Below are 25,934 nucleotides of genomic sequence, written 5' to 3' on the forward strand. Positions count from 1 at the left end.
TATGCAAATACCTCTACTTCCTAAATATAAGATCTCTGTATACAGTGTGTTCAAGTCAAATAAAGTATAATTTAAAGGTTTGTGAATTCCACTGTCCATGTGTGTGTAAAGAAATGGAATACACTTTGGTCTTTTCAGGGCTTTAAACTAACTTTTTGCAAATCTTTTCTAAGGTGCACCAGTACAAAAGTTAGGTGCACCCATTTTTTTTAACTGCATAGCATTTAACACGGTAAAAAAATATGCTATCCATATAGGCAATATCGACTTGTAAATGATTAACTAACAATCTGGTCAACGAAGTTCTTTATTTAAAGCACAATTCTACAAGAAAGGGACTACCACCCCTCAATATCGCTTATTGGTTTAAACTAGTGATGCTCATATTGATCCAAAATTTGGTCACCAAACTTTTTTAGACTACGTTACATTCTCTAATTTGTTGCTGAAATGCAAGATCTACCCATTTAAAAAATGAAGCTGCAAAATGAAGCAAAATAAAGCTTTATTTTTCATTTGCATTTACAGCTTAATTCATTTATTTATTTATTTTCAGCTTAGTCCCTGTAATAATCTCGGGTTGCCACAGCGGAATGAACCGTCAACTTATCCAGCATATGTTTTACGCAGCGGATGCCCTTCCAGCTGCAACCCATCACTGGGAAATATCATCACTCATTTACAAACATACACTACGGACAATTCAATCTTACCCAATTCACCTAGCGTCTTTGGACTTGTGCTTGGAGAACACCCACGCGAACATGGGGAGAACATGCAAATTCCACATAGAAACGCCAACTGATCCAACCGAGGCTCGAACCAGCGACCTTCTTGCTGTGAGGTGAGTGTGCTACCTTGTGCCAATGTGCAGGTCCATATTCGATATACTGAAAATATGGATTCAGTACTGTATATAAAATCAATAAAGGCATAACTGTAAAAAACAAAGCTTGTGCATCATAGAGAATAACATTTAGACAATTTTACAGTTGATTTGAATATTTTATTTCAAACGGTGCGAGAGTTTAATTCATTTAGAGATTTACAGTATATTCAATATACAGAAAATATGGATTTATTACTGTATATAAAATCAACAAAGGCATAACTGTAAAAAACGAAGCTTGTGCATCATAGAGGATAATATTCTGACACTTTTAGAGTTGATTTGAATATTTTATCTCAAATGGTGTCAGAGTTTAATTGAATTTTGCAATTTTTGCATTAAAATATATTTAAATAATATTATAAAATAAATAAGAGTGCTAAATCCAAAAACTGAGTCTTGTGCAATATGCAGGATGTTTTTTCTGAATATTCTGGTACAAGTTTTATTGTATAATTCCATATGGTTGAATTGTTTAATTCATTTTTATGGTAATTTTTATTTATTTTTTATCGAGAAATTAAGCCTTGTGCAACATAAAGGGCACACATTTATGCCTATCTGACCTATTTTTGGCCCAAAGTATAACAGGAACAAAGAGTTTATTTGTTTGAAATCGAATGTCTAATGATTGTCAAACGTCAAACTAACTTTACTAGCCCAACACTTTCAGCTTATGGCCTTTAATTCAACATTTTGAACTATGTAAAAAGCACTACTTTACATTTTTTAATTGATGCAACCAAAAATATCTGACAAAATTTGGTAAATTTATTTTCAATCATTTGATCTTTGTGCCTTTCGTTTAAAGACGTTTGTCTATTGCTTTCCATATGCTGAGGTCAGGGGCGGACTGGGACAAAAATTCAGCCCTGAGGTATGCATTCAGATCACATGATGGATCTGGTAATTAACACAGTATTGTTTTTGTGTGCACTAACTGTGTTTTGCACTACTTATACTGTGCGGATACCCAGATAAACTTAAAACCCGTAGGGATACTTTGAATTTGAGAGATGGCAGATTTGTGTCTGGTCTCCACTATCTGTAGGATCAGTGCAAACCATTAATCTCAGCTCTATTCAGTGCACTCAGATCATTTTTATTTTTTTCAGAATTTTCTGGAAATGATTCACTATTGAATCTCCATAGAAGGAAAAATCCTGTCTGGGTTTTCATTTTAATATACGCATCTGACGCAAAATGCATTTTTGGGAATGCAAAAGCCGACGCCAGAATCAAAAGCCGTAAATGATGATCAACTGCATGTCAGCGTTTTTTCTTTGAGAAGCGTTCCAGTGCAGATGGTCTGGATTTAAGAAAGTTATGATTTCTGTTCATCTCTCCACGTTGTCTGCGATCATCCCGCTTACTGCATAATAAAACTTGCTGCTCATATTTTATGGAAATGCACTTATTCAGACATCATAATATCCCGTGGGGTTTGACAGATCTCAAAACACACAGATTTGTGCTTTTATCTGTCAGGCTTCTGTCTGGTTCACATTTGACTGAAATGCCTTTTCAGAATTTTGATACGGTTTCATCCCAAGCTCATTATATGGTAGGATGATTTAGAATGTGTCACATTAGCCCTAGGACAACCAGAAGAGGTCACTGTCATGTCGGATCTCCAGCCACGCATCTCCAGAACAACTGCAGAGTCCTTAATGAGCAAATTCTTGCACTGTATTGCATGTATTTTCATGCATGTGCGGTATATGTCATACATTGTAATATATTTATCTTTCTCTCATAGACTCAAGACAATGAAAAACAGTCAGAGGGTCGATGGCTGCTCTCTAATTTGCATATTTCCACATAGTTCTCCAAACTCCATCACTTCATGTTAGTTAAGTCAAATGACTTGACCGAGAACAAACACAGGAATGAGCTGATTTCCTGGAACTGCACTTCAGTGTTGAGAAAGTTATGATTTATTAAGCCACTGTTTAGCTCGACTGACCTGTTTCACATGCCAACTATGTCATTCACTGGTCAGAGCTTTAAAAAAATGCATATTAGCTGCTCTGAATGTACGTGTTTTTTTCAGTCTATAATTATTTAACATAAGAGGTGCCAGCAAAGGCTCATTCTGAAAACGTAGCCTTATATACATTTCTAAGGATTGCAAATTATGTAGCCAAAAGTATGTATGGCTGCATTTCATCTTTGAAACAAACGATACGGGGCGGTATGCTCCATTCCTTTTTGCGCTTACCAGCTGACGGCTTTCTCAGAGTCAACTTTACTATCCCGTTTAAGGAAACTAAAATTGCAGCAAGGTGCTATAAGCAGGTGAAGTTCCATGTACACATTAACAAAATATTGCCACACAACATACAATACATCATTTTTAGATACATCTCCCTCCCTGCTGGACTCATTTAATGACCTAATGGCCATCATTCATTCATTTATTCATTCATTTTCAACCACTTTTCTGGGGCCGGGTCGTGGGGGAAGCAGTCTTAGGAGAGAACCCAAGACTTCCTTCTTCCCACTTCCCACACGTCCTGAATGATTCTGAGTCATTCACAGGCCAGCCAAGAGACATAGTCCCTCCAGGATGTCCTGGGTCTTCCCCGAGGCCTCCTCCCATTGGGACATGCCTGGAACACCTCCCTAGGTAGGTGTCCAGGAGGCATCCGAAACAGATGTCCGAGACTCCTCAGCTGACTTCTCTCAATGTGGAGATTCAGCTGAACAACTCCGAGCTCCTTCCGGGTGACAGAGCTCCTCACCCTAAGGGTGCGCCCTGCCACCCTGCGAAGGAAACTCATTTCAGCTGCTTGTATCCAAGATCTTGTCCTTTCGGTCTTGACCCAGAGCTTATATAGGTAAGAGTAGGAACGTAGATTGACCAGTAAATCAAGAGCTTTGCCTTTTAGCTCAGCTCTGCAGAACGATACATCGACTGCATTACTGCTGCCGCTGCACCAATCATTGTCACGTTCCATCCTTCCCTAACTCGTGAACAAAACCTCAAGATACTTGAACCTCCTCCAACCTGGAGATGGCAAACCACCTTTTTCCGGTGGAGCTGTCATAATAAAATAATTTCTAATTCTGTTTGTCATGCAAATAAGAAGTCTAAAATGATGTCCTGATGGCAGCGGCTGAAACATCAAGTACAATGGATGATCCGGGGTGCATAAGATACCCTGAGCTTTTTTAAAACATAGATACAGTAAATTACCATTGGACAAGCTTTGGTTAAAACCAATGATCTTCCCTGCCACCTTCACAAGGCTACTCAACCTGTTCCTATTTGACAGACTCAGATTACCGTACTAAGCTACAATGCAGAAAGATAAAACAGGTTCAATACCTTTGTTACCTTTAGATGGACGCTTTCCCGCTGTTACCAGTTTGTCTAGCTCGCCATGTACATTGACGAACTTGAGACGCAGTGAGGAGTTAACCACAATGACTGTGTTTGAGTCTGGCGAGGAACAGTTTCTAGAGTGCAGATAAGAAAAAAACAGAAGCCAGAAAAAAAAGCAAGTAAATAAAAGGATGAGAACATGGTCAAATCTGAAAGCATGGTAAAATCAGGCGGGGGCTTTTCTTTTTCTGAATTGTTTTGTTTGGTTGGGTTTAGGTAATGGGTGGGTGCTGGTCAATCTTTGCTTTTGAAAACATTATTGGTTGGGTTTATGGCAGGAGGAGGGTGGGTCAGTCAGTCATTCAGTCAGTCAAACAGTCAGTCGACAGCAGCCTCTGGTGGATTTATGTTAGAACAGCAGGCATGAATGGCACTTGCAAGAGAGAATTTGAGATCTGAAAAAGCATACACAGCAGCCTCTGGTGGATTCGCGAAAACAAAAACTGCAAAAACCGTAACTCCTGGGACATATTTGGTGCTCTCCAGAAATGTATTTCGCAGTACATATTCATAATGAGCCTGGGTTGACAGGTGCATGAGCTTATCAAGTGTAAAACAAATAATCACTGTGTGGACATTCAGTTCACAATAAAAAAGTTTAATAAGCACAAATAAGTGCATAAAAAAATAAATGTGTTACCTGTACTCTTACATACCACTCTATTCAAAAACAACAACCTCCATATATAGAAAGCACATTGCTCATGTGCACGGTCACTTTGTCAATTTTATACCTTGTGGTTTGACATTAAAAGAAAAACATTTGTAAGTTCACCCACAAGCCTTCCTCTTTAAAGCCCAAAGTACACTTCCTATTGTGTTTGTATACTCTGGTCTGCGTACACTGCATGACTTTCTAGTGTTGTGTCAAGCAAGCGCTATCAAATGGAGTAGGCTATACTTAGACTAATCAGCAAGTTATGTGATTTAATTTAAAAATTGAAAAGATTATCACATTTTCCTGTTAGGATGCAAGAATTGTTTCACAGTTACAGTACATCTTATTTTCACAGTCATTTTCGTGCTTGTTACATAAGCGTCCTTCTTTTTGGAATGGATAATTAATGCATTATGCTTTTCATACCCAAACAAGCAAATATTTAAGGTTGTTGTTTGTCATTTCAAAAGCCTATAAATTCTCCCATTGAGGCACTGTTATTTTGTATAAACTCAAGTTAAGGCAGGCGGTTCATTCCGCTTTGGCGACCCCTAAATGAATGAATAAATGAAGTTAAGGCAGGTTACACATTTTAAATACCAATTTAATCTATCTATCTATCTATCTATCTATCTATCTATCTATCTATCTATCTATCTATCTATCTATCTATCTATCTATCTATCTATCTATCTATCTACCTTCAACAGAATATATTAGAATATAGTATCTAATAGATTTACTGTTTAAATGCTGCAGCAGTTGGTTTAAATGTAGCTGAAAAGCCTATAAAGGCACAGCATCTATTGGGACAACTTAAACTGGAGCATGGTGTCTCAAATGATCAATGTGTTCAATGACCTCCATGTTTTTCCATGTTCAATCGCTTTTAAAAGTGGTACAACTAGCCCTGTTTAGCTCATAATCAGCAAGATAACCCCGATTTGAGTGACCTCAAAGCAGATGATGAATTCCAGTTTAATATCCATCCAAGAGCTGGCAGTGTGTGTGATGTGTGCATAAGGCGCATCTGATGCTCCAGAGGAGGAGGAACGGAATCAACAGCCTCCCCTCAGCGCGCGCTCAACGCTACTGTACTGCAAACCGCACATGATTTTTTGCGCGCTCAGAAGTGTTTTCACCGGACGTCTTGATACATGTTCCGTGTTTTCTTTTGTCCTCCGGCATGACTTCTTTTTCCTGATGTAGAGGACTGACTGGAACTTAAAATAACGAGGTATTATTTATGAAAGCAGCAGGAAATGAACATGAGCCTCGTCAACTGTTTGGTTCTTCTTATAGTTTGGCACGCGCACTCGGTAAGTAATCAACCCTGCACCGGTAGTTATGAGTTCTTCAGCCTCAGGTGTGCGCTTTTAAACTCTCACTATGTTGTATTTCAGCAAATAAGAGATTTTAAAAGAACAATTCAATTATAACAACCGTAAGTTTTCTCTAGTTTTGGTTTTGTATGGTGGTTTCACACAGTTAATATATCTTAATGATACAAAAAAGATAGTAAATGTACTGTAGCGCGTTTAAGTTGGTTTTGTTTTCGATATTCCTGACACTTTCAGTGATAGACGGCAATAACTCAAAAACCTCTTACCCTAAAACATCTCAAGTGTGTTTCCTACAAAAAGACAAAGCTGGCATATTTTAGCAAAAACTGCTAAGTGACCAGGGAACAATGTAAAACCTAAATTCGTGCTAAAACCTAAACTTTTATCAACTATAAATGTTACCTTGGGTCATGTAAAGTGGTCCCATATTTTATGATATTGATAGCTAATTTATTTAAAGGATCTTATAAATCTGTTTATTGAGTTTAAAATAAATTTGCACAGAAGTTGTAGAAGTTACAAATTAATCAACACAAATCAGCACATGTCTATATCTAGATAGTCATAGCTTGTATTATTGTATTGTATAATATATTATTATTGGTGCAAGGTTGTCTAAAAGCTCTTCACTGAGATCTGCTTGAACCAACCAAACTGACCATAATGACCAGCTTGTTAAAGATAGAAACAATGTCAAAGGCAGTTATCACAAAAAAACTCATTATGTATATTTTATATTTTTCTGTTTCTATCTTGTCCTTCGTAAGTTGTTTATCTCTTAAGAAGCTTAAATGAGGCTGTTTAAATGTCAAGCCACACTGTGTCTACAGTATGTATCCATTGAAGCACTCATAGTTAATGGGGCATGTTGTTACATATTGGGTTTTATCTTTTCCTTTACTCTTGAGCACTATATTGCATTTTCTCTAAACTTTTTAATGTTTGTGCACATATATTATATACTTAAAGTGTTTTTCGAGTAAAAATTGTGATAGCAATCCATGCTCTCTTTACTTAAAAGGGTTTATTTTCCAACCATGAAAATGTTATTTACAGAGCAAGCTGACAATTAGTGTTAAAATGTATTGATCTTTGAGAAGACCAATATTCAGTCTTGCTAAAAGGTGACATAACCTAATCTAATGCACTTTTAGGTAACACTTTAGTTTAGGTCACAATTCAAGGTATTGACAAACCATTAAATCTTTAACTGCCCCACCAAAAAAAAAAAAAAAAGGATTGCATTTTTAAACTCCTAATGTCGCGAGTTAACGCTCTCAATGCATTCTTTTCAACACTTGCCATAATTTCTAAAATATCAACCATTTGGTTGAGGTTGATATGTCGGTTTATGTTAAACGTTCCGGAATTAATTTTTATACTGTCAAATGAAAAATCTGAAAAGGGCAATTTATAAAAAAATTAATAAATAAAATCAAAATGAAACATTTCTGGATACTAAATCATATTCATTTTAGAAGTAGGCCATCAAATATTTCATTTAACATGTTATCTTGTTTTTTTTTTTTTTTCCATAAAACCAAAATCAAGTGTAATGCAACATGATTATGTTTGTTTGATTTTCTTGTAAACCAACAATACTGTGTGTGTAAACCATTTATTTTGGACTTTCTTTAAATGACTTTAACAGTCATTATTTAAAACAGTCAAAATATGGTCAACCATTTTGTAGAGCAGGCAGTTAAAGGGTTAACTTACACTAGTAGCTTAATAAGCTACTTATTAACTGTTTATTAATAGTTAGTTAGGTAATAGTTGAGTTTAGGTTTTGGGTGGCATAAGGGATATAGAATTATATCATACTTTCTACGTAAATACTAATGAACAGTTAATATCTTAATATTAGGCAAGTAATAAGCTAGTAATAGCATGAATTTTGACCTGAACTAAAGTGTTACCCACTTTTAATTATAAAGTCTATAAACTCTCATAATGCTCCAATTTTGCATGCACAGCAAAAAAGGCAGTAAATGTGCTTTCTAAATATACTATTTTAATATAATATTCAGGTATATGTATTCCTAATGTAATACAGTTTTCAATGAACAAATGAATGCAGATAAAAATAATTTTGTGAAACCGTACAGTAGAATTTTAAACATTAAATTTTGTCTGAGCAGATTACAAATTGCATGAGATTTTTTATTGTTAATCCTACAATTTATTAAAATCTATTTCAGTATGCGGATCGCTGATCAAAAATGTGTTCTTTTCGGCCAAGGTCAAAGATAAATATTTTAGATACTGCAGGGAAAGCGATGCACCATAAATAAACTTATATAATCTATTGTTTACAAGCTCCGCTGTTAATCTCGTTTGAAATAAGCCAAAGCTTATCTATTCAAAAGTCCATTACTCAATTACTTATCTTTTAGATCACAGAGCATCTCTTTATGGCCTTAATTAAAGTGCAACTCTCTGGGTCCATATGGCTGCATCTCCCCAGAGGCATAGAAACATCGTGTAACAGACAAACTCCAGAATTTTCCATTTGTATCATATATCTGTTTGGTCTGTCTCCTGTATGGATTTTGAATCCGAGATTACTTTCTTTGATGTTTTCCACTCAGTCTTTGTCATAGATTAGCGCTGAGAATGAGTTTCAGTGTAATTCTTTTATATTTATGATCAAACTGCATTTTTCTACTACTTTTTAAATTTCCAATGACTTGTAGAGCTCATGCAATATCTGCCCCCAAATGTCCCTAAAACTAGGTTTTCAATCCGCGGATCAAAAGGTTTCATCAGATACTGAAGACATATTACACAGAGATCCCATCAAAGCTCCCAGGAGGAAGTTGTGTGTGGTTGTGCTCAATCCATTCAATCCCGGACCAATTTCATGCAGCAACATTTAATGTCATTTTTTATTTAGCTACTCCTCGTCCTCCTGGGAATTGGTGGTATTGTGTTGTATTGTATTTCTGTGACAGGCATTTGTGGGGCTAGAAAACCATGTTTTAGTGGCTTTTTTCTTTTAACAATAACAAAATCCTACCTTCAGTACAGGACAAATAGAAAAAAGTGACTAAATATATTTATATTCCTTTGTTCCTGGAGGGCCGCAGCTCTGCACAGTTTTGCTCTAACCTTAATCAAATACAGCTGATCCATGATCTAATCAAGATCTGCGTCCCAAATGGCACACTATACACTATGCACTTATGCACTTACACACTTAACAGCATAGTATATATGTAGTGTTGTCCCAAATGGAACACTAATGCTTTTTTACTTAGCGGGAATTCAAACCGGTTGCCAAATTAGTGAAATAAATGACCAAACTAAATAATACTGTACCTGCTTTGAGTATAACTAAATTCACCATCGGTGCTATATTCACTCACGTTGGAGAATTTAGCTTTAACAATCTGACATTATTAAAGTAACCCAACATAAGTGGCAGAAAGCTCCACTCCACTACGTGAGCAAAGCATCTGCCGTTGAGTGTGTGAAGTGTCCAACTTTTCACACTTCATTTTACTGGTTGAATATGTGCCCATCCGGGTAATTAAAGTGCACTTATTCTTTTTAGTGTTTTCAGTGTGAACGCACTACTTACACTATTTATACAAAAAATTGCGTAAAATAGTGCATAAGGATGCGATTTAGGACACACCTGGTTCGGATCCGGCATGTTACCAGAGGAGGGAGAAGGAGTGGTTGAAAGGTAAAAGCGCGGGGGAAGGGGGGGGGGGGATGATAGATGAAAGACGAAAGTGAAGAGTGGGGGGGAGATGTCGTGGACAAAAGTGAGGAGGATTGGGGAGTCTCAGAAGAAAGCTAAGAGCGTGTGAGGAGGGGGATTGGTAAAGTTAAGCCCTACTTATTCTACTCCATTTAGTATAAACATACCTGGCAACACAACTGTTTTTTCCAGAGAGTCTCCCGTATTTCAGACCCATCTCATGTTCTGTTCTGTCTCAACCCCGGATCGCCAACCTTGGTGTAATATCCGATCGCAGCAGCTGCCTGAAACTTGGTAGATAGTACAGACCAGGGGACCACAACATTCCCCCTACCACCCCCCCCCCCCAACCCCCCCCCCACCCTCCTCTTCGTCAGTTAGCGACACTCCCTATCCCCCGCCCCACCTCCCCTCTCCCACTTTCTCTGCATGTCACATAGACAAACACCCCCCAACCCCCCCCCCTCAATGGTCTCCCGGATTTTCTGATGCAAATGTTGGCAGGTATGAGTTTAAGTAGTGCATTCACACTGAAATCACTGAACAGAATAAGTGCACTTTAAATACCGGATGATGTGCTTATTCAACCAATAAAATAAAGTGTGGATTGTTGGACATCTCACGCACTCACCAGCTGCTGCTTTGCTCACGTAGTTGAAGGGCTGTTGGATTATTTCTTTTGGATTGTAAAAGCAAAATTCTACCACAAGAACGACTATACGGCCTCCTGATGGTAAATGCGGTTATACTCATGACAGGTATTATTTGGTAGTTTGGACATTTATTTCACATATTTGGCAACCGTCATACGTCACCAGGGAAACGGTTCAAATTAAAAAAAGCTTTTAAAGTGTTCCATTTGGGACAACACTACATTCATATACTATGCTGTTGAGGGTGTAAGTGCAAAAGTACATAGTGGATAAGAGCATAGTGTATAGTGTGTCAGCTCTTTTTTAGTTGTATTACATTGATTAGTTGCATCAGCTGTGTTTGATCAGGGTTGGAGCAAAACTCGAAATATGCCAGAAATTTACCTATATTCACACATTTGCAGTGACTTTGTATGTAGTATATGAATACTCAGTTTTGGTGTGATGCCATCATTAGTTTTCTAATTGAGACATCATCACTTTAAATCAGTGTTCACCAAACTTGTTCCTGGAGGGCCGGTGTCCTGCAGATTTTAGCTCCAACCCTAATCAAACACACCATAACAAGCTAATCAAGGTCTTACTAGGTATACTTGAAATATCCAGGCAGGTGTGTTGAGGCAAGTTGGAGCTAAACCCTGCAGGGACACCGGCCCTCAAGGACCGAGATTGGTGACCCCTGCTTTAAATAATAATTTATTCACATATAAATATTAATTTGACTCCTTAGAACCAATGAGATTCATTCTTGTCTTTCACATAACACAATTTCAACATGAACCAATAGGTTTTTTGTGTGCATCGGTCAGATATGATTGAGGGTGACCAGTGTTGGGTAATGCATCACAAGTATTGTGAGTTGCATAATACTATTACTTTTCTCAGTAACGAGTAAAGTAATGCATTACTTTTAAAGAATAAGTAATAATATTTGAGTTACATTCTTAAAAATGTAATGCAAGCTAATTTTTTGTTTAATAAATTAGCTTTTTTCCAGGCTAAATTGCTTAAATAAAATTAAGTTAGTCTCGTTTAATCATGCAGTCAATGAGAGAATGTGTTCATTATTTTGAACCCATTGAAGAAAAGGAAAAGGGCATTGTCCCAATGGACAAATAGCACAAGAGTAGAAAACATTGCTTTAAACTTTCAATAAACTGTATACACGGCATGTCTGTCTTGATGTTCTCAGATAACATCCTAAAATATCATTTTTTAAAATTTGTTTTTTAAAGGTAGATAAAAAAATATACAGTGCATTGTTAATTGCAGAACTCCTTTATTAAAAAAAGAACGAAAAAAAAAACAAGTTCTGAAAGAGATCAAGCCTCAGCCAGGTAATAAAAAGTAACTCAAAAATAACTTAATGCATTACTTCCTATAAAATGTAACTGAGTAATGCAACTAGTTACATTTTTGTGTAGTAACTCAATATTTTAATGCACTACAATTTTAAAAAGTAACTTTCCCCAATACTGTTTGTCACCATATAAAGCAGGAGTGTTCAAACTCTGTCCTGGAGGGCCGGTGTCCTGCATAGTTTAGCTCCAGCTTCCTTCAACACACCCCCCTAGACATTTCTAGTATACCCAGAGCTTGATTAGCTGTTTCAGATGTGTTTAATTAGGGTTGGAACTAAAATATGCAGGACAAAGTTTGGACACCCCTTATATAAAGAAAAGAAGGAACCTTTTAGATGAACACGGACATATTCATTTTTATGTTTTTGTAAACATTTTAACTCGGATATTACTTTGAGGGACAGAACTTTTGATTACAAATATCTTCATTTGTTTTACGAAGATGAACAAAACCCGTTCTGGTTTGGAATCAAATGAGGGTGAGCAAATGAAAGAGTTTCTACTTTATTCATGATAATCCTAACAGCTTTTTGTGTGGAGCACAACTGTTTAAACAAGCAAACTCTCAGAACTCTTTTGACCTTACACTGCAATTCTTATTCTCATTATGAATGTCTAATTACACTGAGAAAGACGCTTTATGCTGCAGTGTGAGAAATGGAAAGTTGGCTTGCAGACTGATAAAAGTTGCACAACTGCTTTTCAGCATAAACACAAGACCACACGTTCTCAGATAATCAGATGATGACATTTGCAAAGTTTCATGCTTTCCAGCTGACCCAGTTCACTAGCACACCGCCAGAATCCAGATTCGCCTCTTGCTGCTTAAATCTTCTTGACTAGAGAGATAGTAGCTCAAAAACAAATCATCAAATCATAGAAGAGATAGCAAAAGATGTTCATAATGGTAAGCGTTGAACCTACAAAATGAAGTTCAGCAATTTTGTGTGTGGTGTTTCGGTGTTATTCCCTAACACCCACAATTCAATTTAATCTTATGCTGTTTCTGTTGCCGTTTGTCATTGTCAACGGTTTCAGTGCAATATACTGTCTGCAGCCGCATTTCATTTTAAGCAAATTTCCCTCATACCCTTCAGATAAATCTGTATCTCAAAAAAAAACTTGTGGAAATGAGCTTGTGGTGGCGGTGACTCCAGTGGGGTTTAAACATGAGCGAGCAGGAATCTGTGTCACACATGAACAGCCGTATACAGCAGGACGCAGAACGATATTTCAAACAGGATTAGATGACATTACTGACACTGAAGTTAAAGATCAGCTTTGGTTAAAGATGAAAATGCACTGGATAACTGCAGTAAACTATTTATATTTATAGTATTTACTGGGGTATGTTTTTTTTGCAGGATATTACATTTTTACCTTAATACACTTTGCAGATTCTTTTGTAATATTTAGTGCTTGGCAAAAATGATTTACATCCAAAATAAAAGTTTGTTTTGATGTAATTTAAGTAACTATACTGTGTATTTGTGTATATAATTACGCTCAATCGGGGCTGCATGATATTGGAAAAATCTAACATTGCGATATTTTGTTATTCTGTGATATACAGTTGAAGTCAAAGTCTGTTTATTATTTTTATTCTTTACTTACTGTACCCGAATACTGTTAGACTCAGAAAAGGCACTGTATATTTCAATTATATATTTTCCTGGATTGTATTTATAGGTTTTTCATTAGATTCTGTGCAAATGCACTACCCTACAGAATCATCACAATCAGTCTAAAATAATCAGTTCTTTCCAAATAGAGATATTCAAGTCATCTGGTGAAATTGTATTTATTTCACTATATAAAGTTTAAGTCAGAATTATTACCCCCCTTTTTTCCTTTTTTTCTTTTTTAAATATTTCCTAAATGATGTTTAACAGAGCAAGGAAATTTTCACATTATGTCTGATAATATTTTTTCGTCTGTAGAAAGTCTCGTTTGATTTATTTTGGCTAGAATAAAAGCAGTTTTTAATTTTTAAAAGCTATTTTAAAGTCAAAATTATTAGCCCCTTTAAGCTATATATTTTTTCGATAGTCTACAAAACCAACCATTGTTACACAATAACTTGCCAAATTACTCTAACCTGCCTAGTTAACCTAATTAACCTAGTTAAGCTTTTAAATGTCCCTTTAAGCTGTATAGAAGTGTCTTGAAAAATATCTTGTAAAAATTATGTACTGTCATAATGGCAAAGATAAAATACATCAGTTATTAGAAATAAGTTATTAAAACTATTATATTTAGAAATGTGTTCAAAAATCTTCTCTTCTTTAAACAGAAATTGGGGAAAAAAATAAACTGGGGGGCTGATAATTCACATAATAATTCTGACTTCATACAAGTCAAAACAAACTTATTTTGGATGCGATTTAAGCAAATTAATCTTTTAATAAATTTACTTGCAATTTTTGCTTGACAAGTTTTTGTACATTTTCAGCTTATAATCTTCCACAAATATATCAGTAACCGTAATGTTATCTAGTTATTAAAAATAAATACATGTGTGTGTTTTCTATAGCATTGGTTTTGTTTGTTTTTATATATTGATTCATATTCGTTGCATTGACTCCAGTTGTTAGTTACAGTTGTCCAGTTGTTGTTGAGGTTAGAGAGTCAAAAACTCTCACCACAAGATTAAATCAATTTTTAAGATATATATGTCAATTTACTGTAACCAGTTTTAGTTTCTTCTGGTGAACACAAAAGAAGATACTGTATACTGAAGAAAGATGGAAACTTGTAACCAATGACGCAGTATTTGTTTTTTCAATTACAGCCAAGAGGACAGTGGTTACAGGCTTTTAGATTTCTTCAAAATATCTTCTTCTGTGTTCAACAGAAAATAGAATCTCATGAAGGTTTAAAAAACATAAGAGTGAGTAAATAATGGGTCTTTTTCATTTTTTTGTTTGAAATATTCTTAACTTAAAGAGCCCCTACTATGCATTATAAAAGGCCATAATTTGGATTTAGAAGTCTCCAACAACAGGCTGCTATGCATGTAGGTCCGAAAACACTTTAATTGTCTTATAATAAGCAGTGTTTTTACTAGTCTGTGTAAGAACACCTGATGGTGGCATAGCAACGACAGACAACAGGGGATTTGAACTCAGAATTGCATTTAAATTGATAAAGGATTTTCCACATGCTTTTACTGTAGGCGTGATGTTTATAGCCCAATAAAGATTTAACCAGAAACACAGTTCAAGGTGCGTAGAGTGATTACAACAATTTAAAGGTGCAGAATATAAATTTGACACCCAGTGGTTGAATTAGGTATTGCATTTCTGGATTAAAACAAACGCTAGTGCAGGTTTCCGGATGACCAACAGGAGCGAGTCTCTAGCTTAAAGGCTGATTTAAATCGTGTTTTAAATAAAGGCATAGAAGGAATCCACGATAGAAGGAATGTTGTCCATATAAAAGGAGTGTATGTCCTAACAAACACCTCAAATTGATATATTAGAAACGGCTTCTATTTCTCACAGCTGAACACAGAAAACTGACAATGACCACCTCAGGTACACCTCATGTGCTTTATTCAGTGTTTAATGCTAACAATGTGAGTTTGAGTGCCGTTTCACATGACATTTATTGCCATACTACTAAAAGCAGGAGTAGATAGTTTACGTCAGATCTTGAAAATAAAATAAACAGTTTGAAATGAAACTTTAGTACTGTGAAATAATGCAAACCAACACATATAAGTGATTAAGCATCTGCCTTTAATAATGTTTAAGATATTTAATATGTATTATTTAGATTATAAACCTTACCATTTCGTGAGTAAGAGCATATTCTGTGCTTCTGAAGTGCTGTATTTAAATTTCTGTCGTGTTTCATCTGGTGCAAAAAGCCAAACTGCTTATCCCTGCAAATCTCCTCACATAGCGTGTTGTTAGAACATGGTTACAATGTAACCTGCTCACCTAATATTTATGTTTGTAATATTTATTTTATTTGCCAAAATAATAACCCCATGTGGAATGCTGCGTCTCCTTTTGGAGTCTGCTACTGTCCACCGGAGGTCACATTTCGGTCATGGACCTATGCTTTTTAAGAACCTTTTTAAATGAATAAATGAAATTGTTATAATCACAAGCGATCTAGCGGCTACAGATTGCTGGTAAACAAACAGTTCACTAAACAACTACAAATCTGCCAGTATATGAACTACAAGTTCCAGTCATGCACCGCTCGCATGCACCTGTTTCTCATTATGTTGATTTCACACACTCACAAACTGATTACATGGACTATATACACAACACACACGCACACCTTTTGGCTGAGTCTTGTTTATCTGTCAAGTGAATTTTACAACTTAGTTTCCTTGCCTTGCCTTCCGTGTTTTAACCCTTGCCTTGTTTGTTTTATTTACGTTACCTGCTGCCTGCTTGGACTGACCATTCGCCTGTTATCTGACTACGACTCTGGATTCCTTGTGTACATCTATTTGCCCCTGTGTTGACCATTGCTTGCCTGATCATCTCTGTGTTATAAATCTGCTTATGGATCTGCACTTCCTTTGTCAGCGTCTCCCTTGTGACAGAAATACGCTGAAATATATTTGGCTAAAGTGGCATTGGGGATGGCATTAAAAGAACCAAACAAAGACAGCGTTCTAGCACGTAACAGACATTTTAAAGCAGAATATCTTACTTCAGCATTGTTTTTCCAGATAAACAAGAATGTTCACTTTCATGTTAGGCATGTTTCCTAAATTTCTGCAAAATATTATTTTATGCTTTAGAAGACTAACAGAAAAACATACAGCACCTTTAATATGTATTATTCTAACCACAGAAAACAAGTAGGCAACCATTTTAATCACACTTTCAGACTGTGATCTGGAGGAAGAAGTATCCCATTCAATTGAAAATCAAAAGCTTTTAACATTTCAGATTTAAACCTCAGCTAAATGTATTCATTCACTTAGAGCTGTGTCACACTCTGAATGCGAGGTAATTTTCAAAAACCCTTAATAGGGACTCTTTAAACTGTGAATTCAAAACTCAAAACTCAAAGTCTTGCCTATACGGTATTTAAAATGACCTTTCAAGATGAAAGCTGGCATTATTTTCTACACTCGTGCTTTAAAGTGTCATTTATCTCATCATCTGAAGCAGTCGTCTCATTTTGACATTTGCATCCCTGTCACTTAGTTTACTTTTAGAAAAGCAGCATTCTCAGGTGGAGCTGTTTTACATGTTTATTGCACCAGATGCTCCCCTTTTATCTACAAAGCCGCGATTCCCTTTCCCAACAAATCATTTTTGAAAAATGTGTCAATTCCCATGAAGCAGAAGGATGAGTCAGATATGAGCCGTGCGACCGGCTGCTGTCTGCTAAACCGGGACAGCAGACTATCAGCACCGATACATGCGATGCGCTCCTCTCACAAATGTCATTAAAATGTGAAAAACTCTTGAAGCATGTGATATTTTTTAGTCAAATTTGTATTCAAAGTTTTATTCACAGTTCATTCGCTCTCTCAAGTGTAATCTACAAAAACCGGTGAGAATGTCAGATCTGTTTTGGACTTGGCTGTAATTGCTCTCAGCCTGAGTTAATCTCAGCCAGCGTGAGTTCGCTCTGACAGTAATGATCCAGAATAATCCTGATAGAATCATTCATATTATTAGTGTGCGTGTGGCTATCTGTGATATATATAGAGAAGAAAGCTGAGAAGGGCTTCTCTCACCAGCGATTTAGCTGAAGAATTTTTTGAAAGAGACGAGCAATGACAGATTTTAAGTGTTGGCTTATGTCCTTTCCTGATCTGGGGCTGATTTGTCTCTGTGATGTTTGCTTGGAAAAACCCCAAGTCAAATGACTAGCACACAGTGCAAATGCACACACACACGCACAGTCTTGCATTTTTAAACATCTGGATTTTAAATATCCTTGTTTTAGGGACCGAGTGTAACCCCGCCGGTCCTACCTCACCCAACCCACTCCGAGCTGGTATCAATCCAGCGACCTTCCGCATGGGAGTTGGGTGCTCTACCAAGGAGGCTAAAGACCATGGCCTCTAGCGTTTGTCGCTAGAGCACCTTTAGAGGTCTGAGGAGTGAGGTTTACCTGCACAGCACACACTAGCTGGCCTCCGTTACACTCACCCCCCTAAACCTCACTCCCATCCAGGTCACGGCACCAATGTAACCCCGCCGCTCCTACGAGCACCAAAAATATATACCAAACCATGTATGCTAAATTTGCTAATTTACTAATTTATTCAGTAATATTTAAAAGTAGCTACAACATATTGCTTTAAATTAATACAGTATCATTTTTAACATTTATAATGAACTTATTACAGTAAAAACATAAACAATCCTATTTATAACACAATGGAGGTCACAGCTTAGTTCAAACTGCTCCTGCCTTTGCCTTGATTTGCTTGCAGATGTCTTGTGCATTTTCCTTTATCTGTCAAGTGACAGTATTTACAGTTGAAAAGTCTGGTTCATTTACAACATTTAATTTCAGTTGGCTTTTTGTTGCTCAGCAATAAAACAAAGAAACAATAGGTTTCGTTAAATTTGAAATGACGATCTCTGTCAAAAGCATTTGCCCCAACCACCTCTTCATCATTCTCCCTCTCTTTTAAGATGGGATAGTGAGCCAAATCAAAGGTTATCATGGCCCTACTTTGGGCATCTCTGGTTTAGGGATGTTTACTGTATGATGGTTAAAAAAACATGGGTAAATGGCCTTGAATAAAACATTGATATTTTTCCCACACATTTTTTAAACAGTCCATGACTAAACACCATCTGAGATCTTCAACTGCAGGCTTCATGTGACTGCTTAATTCTCTTGATGTCATTACACTTCTTATAATAGAGGATTTTTAATCTATTGCTTGAACAGGCTTTGTGGCGACTCTTTGATCACAGCAGCTTTGAGTGCTGGTCAGTCATTTCAGATGATGTCACCAGGAAGCCATCGTAACCGAGTTAGCAGCTCACTGCTATACGTTAATAACTGCTGCCTTCACTGGTGATAAACCTCATGATGTTTAAGTAAATCCTCAAGCTGGAGGATGCACATCTATCAATATGTATTCATTCTATTATTGGGTCCTTATACTTAACTGAAATCATAACTGTTATGTGATGGAATGGAGTTGTGGATCCAAATGCAGGTTTATTCAAGAGAGTTGTCAATTAAACATTGGTCAGAATAGAAGCAAGTGGGCACATGCCGTGAAATCCAAAGCGTAGTCATTAAAAGACAAAAGGTCAGTTCCGGGGGCAAGCAACATAAACAAGCAGACGAGCAAGTTTAAACAAGGGAAGGTAAAAGTGTCGTAAAGTTCACAGTAACAGTTTACAAGACAAGTTTATTTATAGTCTATGTAATCAGTTTATAATGATCCTCTGGTTGTGTGTGTGTGTAATTAGTATCAAACAAGAACAGGTTTGTGTGAGGTGCATGGCAGGATTTGTAGTCCCCTAAGTGACAGAACGGTAGTTCAGATGAAGGCGTGTGTTTACCAACGATCTACAGCCGCTTGATCACCGGTAATCATAACAATAACTATGGAAATTTAACTGAAATAAAATCAAATATTATGTATGAGCAATTCCATGCAAATGTCAACCTTGCTACAATTTTTTTTTACCAAAATAGAGAAACATCTACGTTTTTTTTTGTGTAAGCAAGTATTTTCCAGTACTTTAAAAATACTCAAAAATGTCTCTGTCAATGTTTTCAAACTGTTCTATTTGATTTACCAAAGTCACACAAGTGGCAATTTTACATCTGTCTTTTCCATAACGGAAAAGTGTCACATCCACAACGAAGCTTTTTCCTCATTAATGCAAAAATGTCAAATAAAATAAAAATCAATCATGTTAGTTCTATAGAGAGACAATTCTTATTCTTCTGATTATCATTATTTCTTTTGGGTTGTGCTGTTTTATTTACAGAATTTCTACAAATTATGTTTTACACTGTAAACTCGCAGACTTTTTGGTCACATCCATAATGCTTGATTATTTTTCTCATTTAAAGTATAAAAAATGTTAAAATGTTTACAGATTGATGTTTTTCTGCTCCCGTAACTGTGTTTAGTTGCTTTGGAAAATATAAACACATGTTTCAATATAATGTTAACATATACTTTTTATGTGAATTTATGTTTTAAGTTTTTACTGCAAATGTCACATCCATTATGCTGGAATTGCTCATATATATATATATATATATATATATATATTCCCAGAGATGGGTTGCGGCTGGAAGGGCATCCGCTGCGTAAAAACTTGCTGGATAAGTTGGCGGTTCATTCCACTGTGGCGATATATATAGGGTAGAACAAATTTTCTAGGCAACATTTGCTTAAATGACTAAAACTGAAATAAAAATGTTTACATTTTTAAAAAGCCAAAATCGATTTTTTTTAAATACATAACTAATTCTTTAAGTAACAAATTTTACAACAAAGCAATTTTTTTTTTTTACAGAAAATGACACGGACTTCTTTAAGAAGATAATAAAACGATGCACAAGATACAACATTTTATTTAAATTTGCAAACTATTTGTTATTATATACACACACACACACACAAGGTTCTGTCATTGGATGCACATAACACAGAGGATTGGTTGGTGCCGTCTCAGCAGCCAATGAGCTTACTCCTCACCATTTAAATACAGTACTTCATTGTTTGCTCCAGCTATGTATAGATATTATTTGTATATGCCTATATTTGTGGCATATTTGCAGTTTCTACACATGAGCGCCTTCTGATTTATCACTGATCACAGAGCTGTGCTCTTCTGACAAGATGAACCTGACAATAGCAGCTTTTGCTGAATCACGATTTTGACTTAATTACCCAGGAATTTTATTATTTTTTAAAAGATATCTAATAGACGTCTAAACACAGTCATTTTGGCTAAAAAAAGGCTAAATTTAAGCTGTCAGTAAAAATCAAATAGATGTCTAAGAATAGCCCAAAACTAAACTAGTCGTCAAAAAAAAAACTGAATGACTACACATATAAAGTCTGTCTAATCTGTCTATTTGACGACTAGTTTAGTTTTAAGCTATTCTTAGATTTTCTTAGACAGCCTAAGTTTAGCCTTGTTTTAGCCAAGCTGTCTATGTTTAGATGTCTATTAGACATCTATTAAACACAAAATTGTTTTTGCTGGGTATGATTTATTGTGCCACAATAAAAAACACTCCAAAATTGACACTAAATTATTAAAATTAAAAAGTAAGTGGAATGCATAAAATAAACTATTTAAAATATAAATATAGACTACACTCATTCGCTGTTAAACTATTATTAAAATATGTATATGTAACACAATATTGTTAGATTTCCATTTGTTTACAGTTATTTATAAAATTTACTTACAAATGTAAGATAAAGTAGTGATTACATAAGTCAGTTATTTTAGTGTCAGTGGCTCTCTGCTAGTCACTTTGAGGCAGTAAGACTGAGATCATATGATGGCTGATTTTCTTTTCTTACCCCTGAAGGTCAACGGGAGACATCCAAACTGTCAGTTTCTGTATGAGCTGCAGATGGCAGAGAAGGAATGTTTGGGCGATCTAGCAGACGAGCCTCTTCTGCACACTGAAGGTAAAGCATTAATGTGTGTGTGTGTGTGTGTGTGTGTGTGTGTGTGTGTGTGTGTGTGTGTGTGTGTGTGTGTGTGTGTGTGTGCATGCATGATATCTTCCTCTAAGTCCACTTACAACATCTGCTGTGGACAGTATGTTAAAGCGACATTCACTATAGGCAATCTCATTCCCTACAAACATTACCCACCTTTTCCCACACTATGATCTTTGTGTGAGTTTTCAGAATAACTTCCTTAAAGTCTGTTTAAAACTGGGCACAATGAGCTGGTATTATTCTCCTCACCTTTCTTCCATCCAGTATTATAAGGAAACTTATTAGAATGAACAAATGACTTTCGGCAGACCATGAATAAAACTCAAATTGAGTCTTTCTGCAGCAACATTACAGAAGTTGAATTAAAAAGGGACATTAATCTCAAAAGAGCCACACTGAATATCACATTGAAAGTGCTTAATGTTATTTTTATGATGGGTAAAAGTAAAGCACTAAGCCAAACATACCTCTCAATCAGTTTTCACACGTATATTGTGATTATTTGTAGCGCAACGTCATTCATTTTCTTTCGACTTAGTCTCTATTTCAGAGGTCACCACAGCGGAATGAGCTGCCAACTATTCCAGCATATTTTTTACGCAGCAGATGCCCTTCCAGCTGCAGTTCAGTACTGGAAAACACCCATACACACATTCACACACACACACTACGTGCAAATTTGTTTATTCTATTCACCTATAGCGCACGTCTTTGAACTGTGGGGGAAACTGGAGCACCCGGAGGAAACCCACGTGAACACGAGGACAACATGCAAACTCGACACAGGAGTGCCAACTGATCCAGTCGGGACTCAAACTAGCTACCTTCTGGCTGTGAGGTGACAGTGCTAACCACTGATTCACAGTGCTGCCCAGTAGCACAACCTTATTATTTCATCCATTTAAACAATGGGGAAAAAGTGGATAGGAAAAGACTTTGAAATGAGCTCTCGGCACAGTGTTTGTCCTGCATAATCAGTGAGTGTCTCATTGTTTCTGTTCAGCGTTGCTCTGGCAGATGCAGAATCACATGTACTGTTGGCTCATGGAGGTTGAGTCGCTTTGGCTTCAGCTTTTAAGGTCAATGTTGAACATGATACTATATTGTCTGAATTGGACATGACCCACATCTGGAGGACAGCTTTTTTTTAGACTAACTTTGTGTATCAAAATATCTTAGACTGCATAAAAAAATTAATTAGTGGGTAGCGCTGTCACCTCACAGCAAGAAGGTTGCTGGTTAGAGCCCCAGCTGGGTCAGTTTTGTGTGGAGTTTGCATGTTCTTCGATAAGATAAGTTCTCCGCTCGATAAGTTGGCAGTACATTCTGCTGTGGCAACCCCCTGATTAATAAAGGGACTAAGCCAAAAATGAATGAATGTATGAACTTTCAGACTGACATGAATTATTGTCAATTATTTTAGAAATAATTCATTCCAGTCAGAAATAATGCAAATAAATTTGGCCATCACATTTTATTCATTCATTCATTCATTTTCTATTAGGCATATTCCCTTTATTAATCTGGGGTCGCCACAGTGGAATGAACTGCCAACTTATCCAGCATATGTTTTACGCAGCAGATGCTTTTCCAGCTGCAATCCATCACTGGGAAACACCCATACACTTTCATTCACACACAAACAATACGGACAACTTTAGCTTACCCAATTCACCTATACCACATGTTTTTGGACTTGTGAGGGAAACCAGAGCACCCGGAAAAAACCCACAAGAACACGGGGAGACCCAGCCGAGGCTTGAACCAACTGCATTCTTGCTGTGAGCCGAGAGCGCTACCCACTGTGCCACTGTGTTGCTGTAATCACATTGTATTTTTAGTTAAACTCCATTGTTATAAATTACAAATCAATAAAAAACTATATATTGTTTTAACATGTTCATTTTAAAATAGGGATAATCATCATAATAATGACAAGCACACAAAACATAGGCTCATTCTGAAAATATACATTATGGGAGATCGCAAATTATGTAGCCAGAAGTATGTATGGCTGCATTTTGTCTTTAAAACTAACATTACGGTCGGCGCCAGTGGTGTAGTGGTTAGTGCGTCGACACATGCACGCTGGTGCTCACGGCGACCCGAGTATGATTCCTGCTTCGTGGTTATATGCCGATTCCTCCCCTCTCTCTGCTCCCCATGCTTTTCTGTCAATAATGTACTGTCCTATTCATTAAAGGTGAAAACCCCGAAAAAATAATTATAAAAAAAAAAGAAATTAAAAAAAACTAACTCTACTGGGGTGGTATGATGCCATTCCATTTTGCGCTAGCTGCTGATCGCTTACCTCCATATGGATGGGTTTCCTGCTGTTACCAGTTTGTCCAGTTGCCAAAAAATGTAATAAACAAGTAAATAACAGGATGAGAATGTGGCAAAATCTGAAAACATGGTAAAAATCAGGCGAGGGCTTTTCTTTTTCTGGATTGCTTTTCAAAACACTATCGGTTGGGTTTAGGGAAGAGGGTGGGTAGGGTTATCTGTCCATCGGTCAGTCAGTCATTCAGTCAATAAGTCGGTTGACAGTGACCTCTGGTGGATTTACCCAAGAACAGCAGGTGCGAATGGCACTAGTGATAGAATTTTGAGATCTCAAAAAGCGTATACTGTGGCCTCTGATGGATTCGCAAAAACAAACTGCAATAAACATAATTCCTGAAATGTATTTTGCAAACTCCAGAAATGTGTGTAGCGGTACATTTTCAGATTGAGTCTACACAGCAAAAGGACTAACACCTCAGCTAAAATTAAAACTGAAATATAAAACTATTTAAACTTTTAATGAAAACAGCAGCAGAAGGGATATAAATTTCTCTTTTTTCTATGAAAGATACTCATGGTTTTATGATGAGAGCTCTCAGATCTTTTTTTGAAGCTTTTAATAACCCAGATGTTTTAGTGATGACTCAGTGTAACTGATGTTTGTTTCTGATGAGATCTGAATATTTTCTCCTGCTTTTCTCTGTTTGCTGGCTGTAATCTAACAACATGCGGTCAATAACTGTAAGGGTCTATCTTTAACGTTTGTTTATTTATGTTACAACTTCAATGTTAAACAACTGCATCCACAGAAAAAAGCCAAAATCATTCATAGACAGCCTTTCATTATTTTTCGAAGCTTGTTTGCCGTTGTTCTGCATCTACAAAATCAGGAGTGTGGGAAAAATTGCTTTGCTTTGGTTTGTTTTGTTGACAGCTGGAAGATGTCCATCAACACACAGATGTTCCAATTAATGGTAATTATTTTTCAGCAAATGCAAACAGGTCTTGACCATTACAAAGGGTGAATCGAGTCCCTCTGGAAATGGGTGAAAAAAAAGCAGTTCGGGCTGCTTAAAGTCTCCCACATTTCTGATGGTTCATAAAAGGGCACAGTGGACGGAGCACTGACCAATCAGAGGAAGTGTTTACTTCTCCTTCAACAATATTTGTCGAGTGACATGTTTTCTCTTCGTTTAGATTCCTTATTTTCCCTCAGAACTGACCAGCTGTTTTAGAGAAGATGCAGCTGTTTAAAGCAATCGTAGCCAAAAAATGAAAAGTCTGTCGTTATGTGCTCGCCTTCATGAGATTTCAGACCTGCATGACTTTCTTTAATATTAGTAGCACAGTACTGTTTAAACATTTTCAGCAAGAATGCATTATATTGACCAATTCATCTTTATTTCTATAGTGCTATACAATGTAGATTGGGTCAAAGCAGCTTAACACAAAAGTTCTAGTAAATTGAAACTGCTTCAGTCCAGTTTTCAGAGTTGAAATTAAGTTTAGTTTAGTTCAGTGTGGTTTAATTTCACTGCTGAAAGTCCAAATACTGAGGAGCAAATCCATCCATGCGCAGCTCCACAATTAAGCAAGCCAGTGGCGGCAGTGGCAAGGAACAAACTTCACCAATTGACAATTGTTCAATATTGATCCTTGTACATATTTACAGTACTTATAAAATGTGTTTTTCTTTTAAAGGTTTTGTGAAGTGCTTTGAAATGTACATTTTTAAATTTAATGTTTATTGTAATCTGAACTGAAACACGAAGAAAGGGTCACAGAGAAGCTCCTCCTTATTAAAAAACAACCAAATAGAGTTTTGTTTAATCACAGCTCTGCCAGTGAGAGTGTTTAAGCTGAAGCGCATCAAATGAAAGTAAATGAGAAGTGATTTAAGCGGGCCGGGACATATCAGACACTTTAGAGCATTTGATTGGTCAGGGTTTGATGAGAAGCTAAAGTATGAGGTGTCTTGAAAAGTGACAA

The 25,934-nt window shown here is 36.5% G+C and overlaps 1 protein-coding gene and 1 long non-coding RNA gene across 4 annotated transcripts in view; one reads left to right on the forward strand and one right to left on the reverse strand.

Annotated features, from left to right (window-relative positions):
• Window positions 1-1,400: 1,400 nt before the first annotated feature.
• LOC147838063 (uncharacterized) overlaps window positions 1,401-25,934 on the reverse strand; it is a 55,271-nt gene continuing 30,737 nt past the window's right edge. Inside the window, exon 3 of the long non-coding RNA XR_015525096.1 lies at window positions 1,401-4,351. This is a non-coding gene — a long non-coding RNA (uncharacterized LOC147838063). The remainder of the gene's footprint in view (window positions 4,352-25,934) is intronic.
• vipr2 (vasoactive intestinal peptide receptor 2) overlaps window positions 6,035-25,934 on the forward strand; it is a 75,240-nt gene continuing 55,340 nt past the window's right edge. For 2 of the 3 annotated variants that reach the window (XR_015524613.1, XM_087308943.1), the window contains exons 1-2: window positions 6,035-6,254; window positions 21,521-21,623. Coding sequence is in view for 1 of the 3 variants with exons in the window: in NM_131779.1 (NP_571854.1) it covers window positions 6,204-6,254; window positions 21,521-21,623 (154 nt within the window). In the remaining 2 variants the exon portion in view is untranslated. 3 annotated transcript variants of the gene reach the window in all.

The sequence above is a fragment of the Danio rerio genome, chromosome 24 (assembly GCF_052040795.2).
Source record: "Danio rerio strain M-AB ecotype USA chromosome 24, GRCz13ab, whole genome shotgun sequence".
NCBI lineage: Eukaryota > Metazoa > Chordata > Actinopteri > Cypriniformes > Danionidae > Danio > Danio rerio.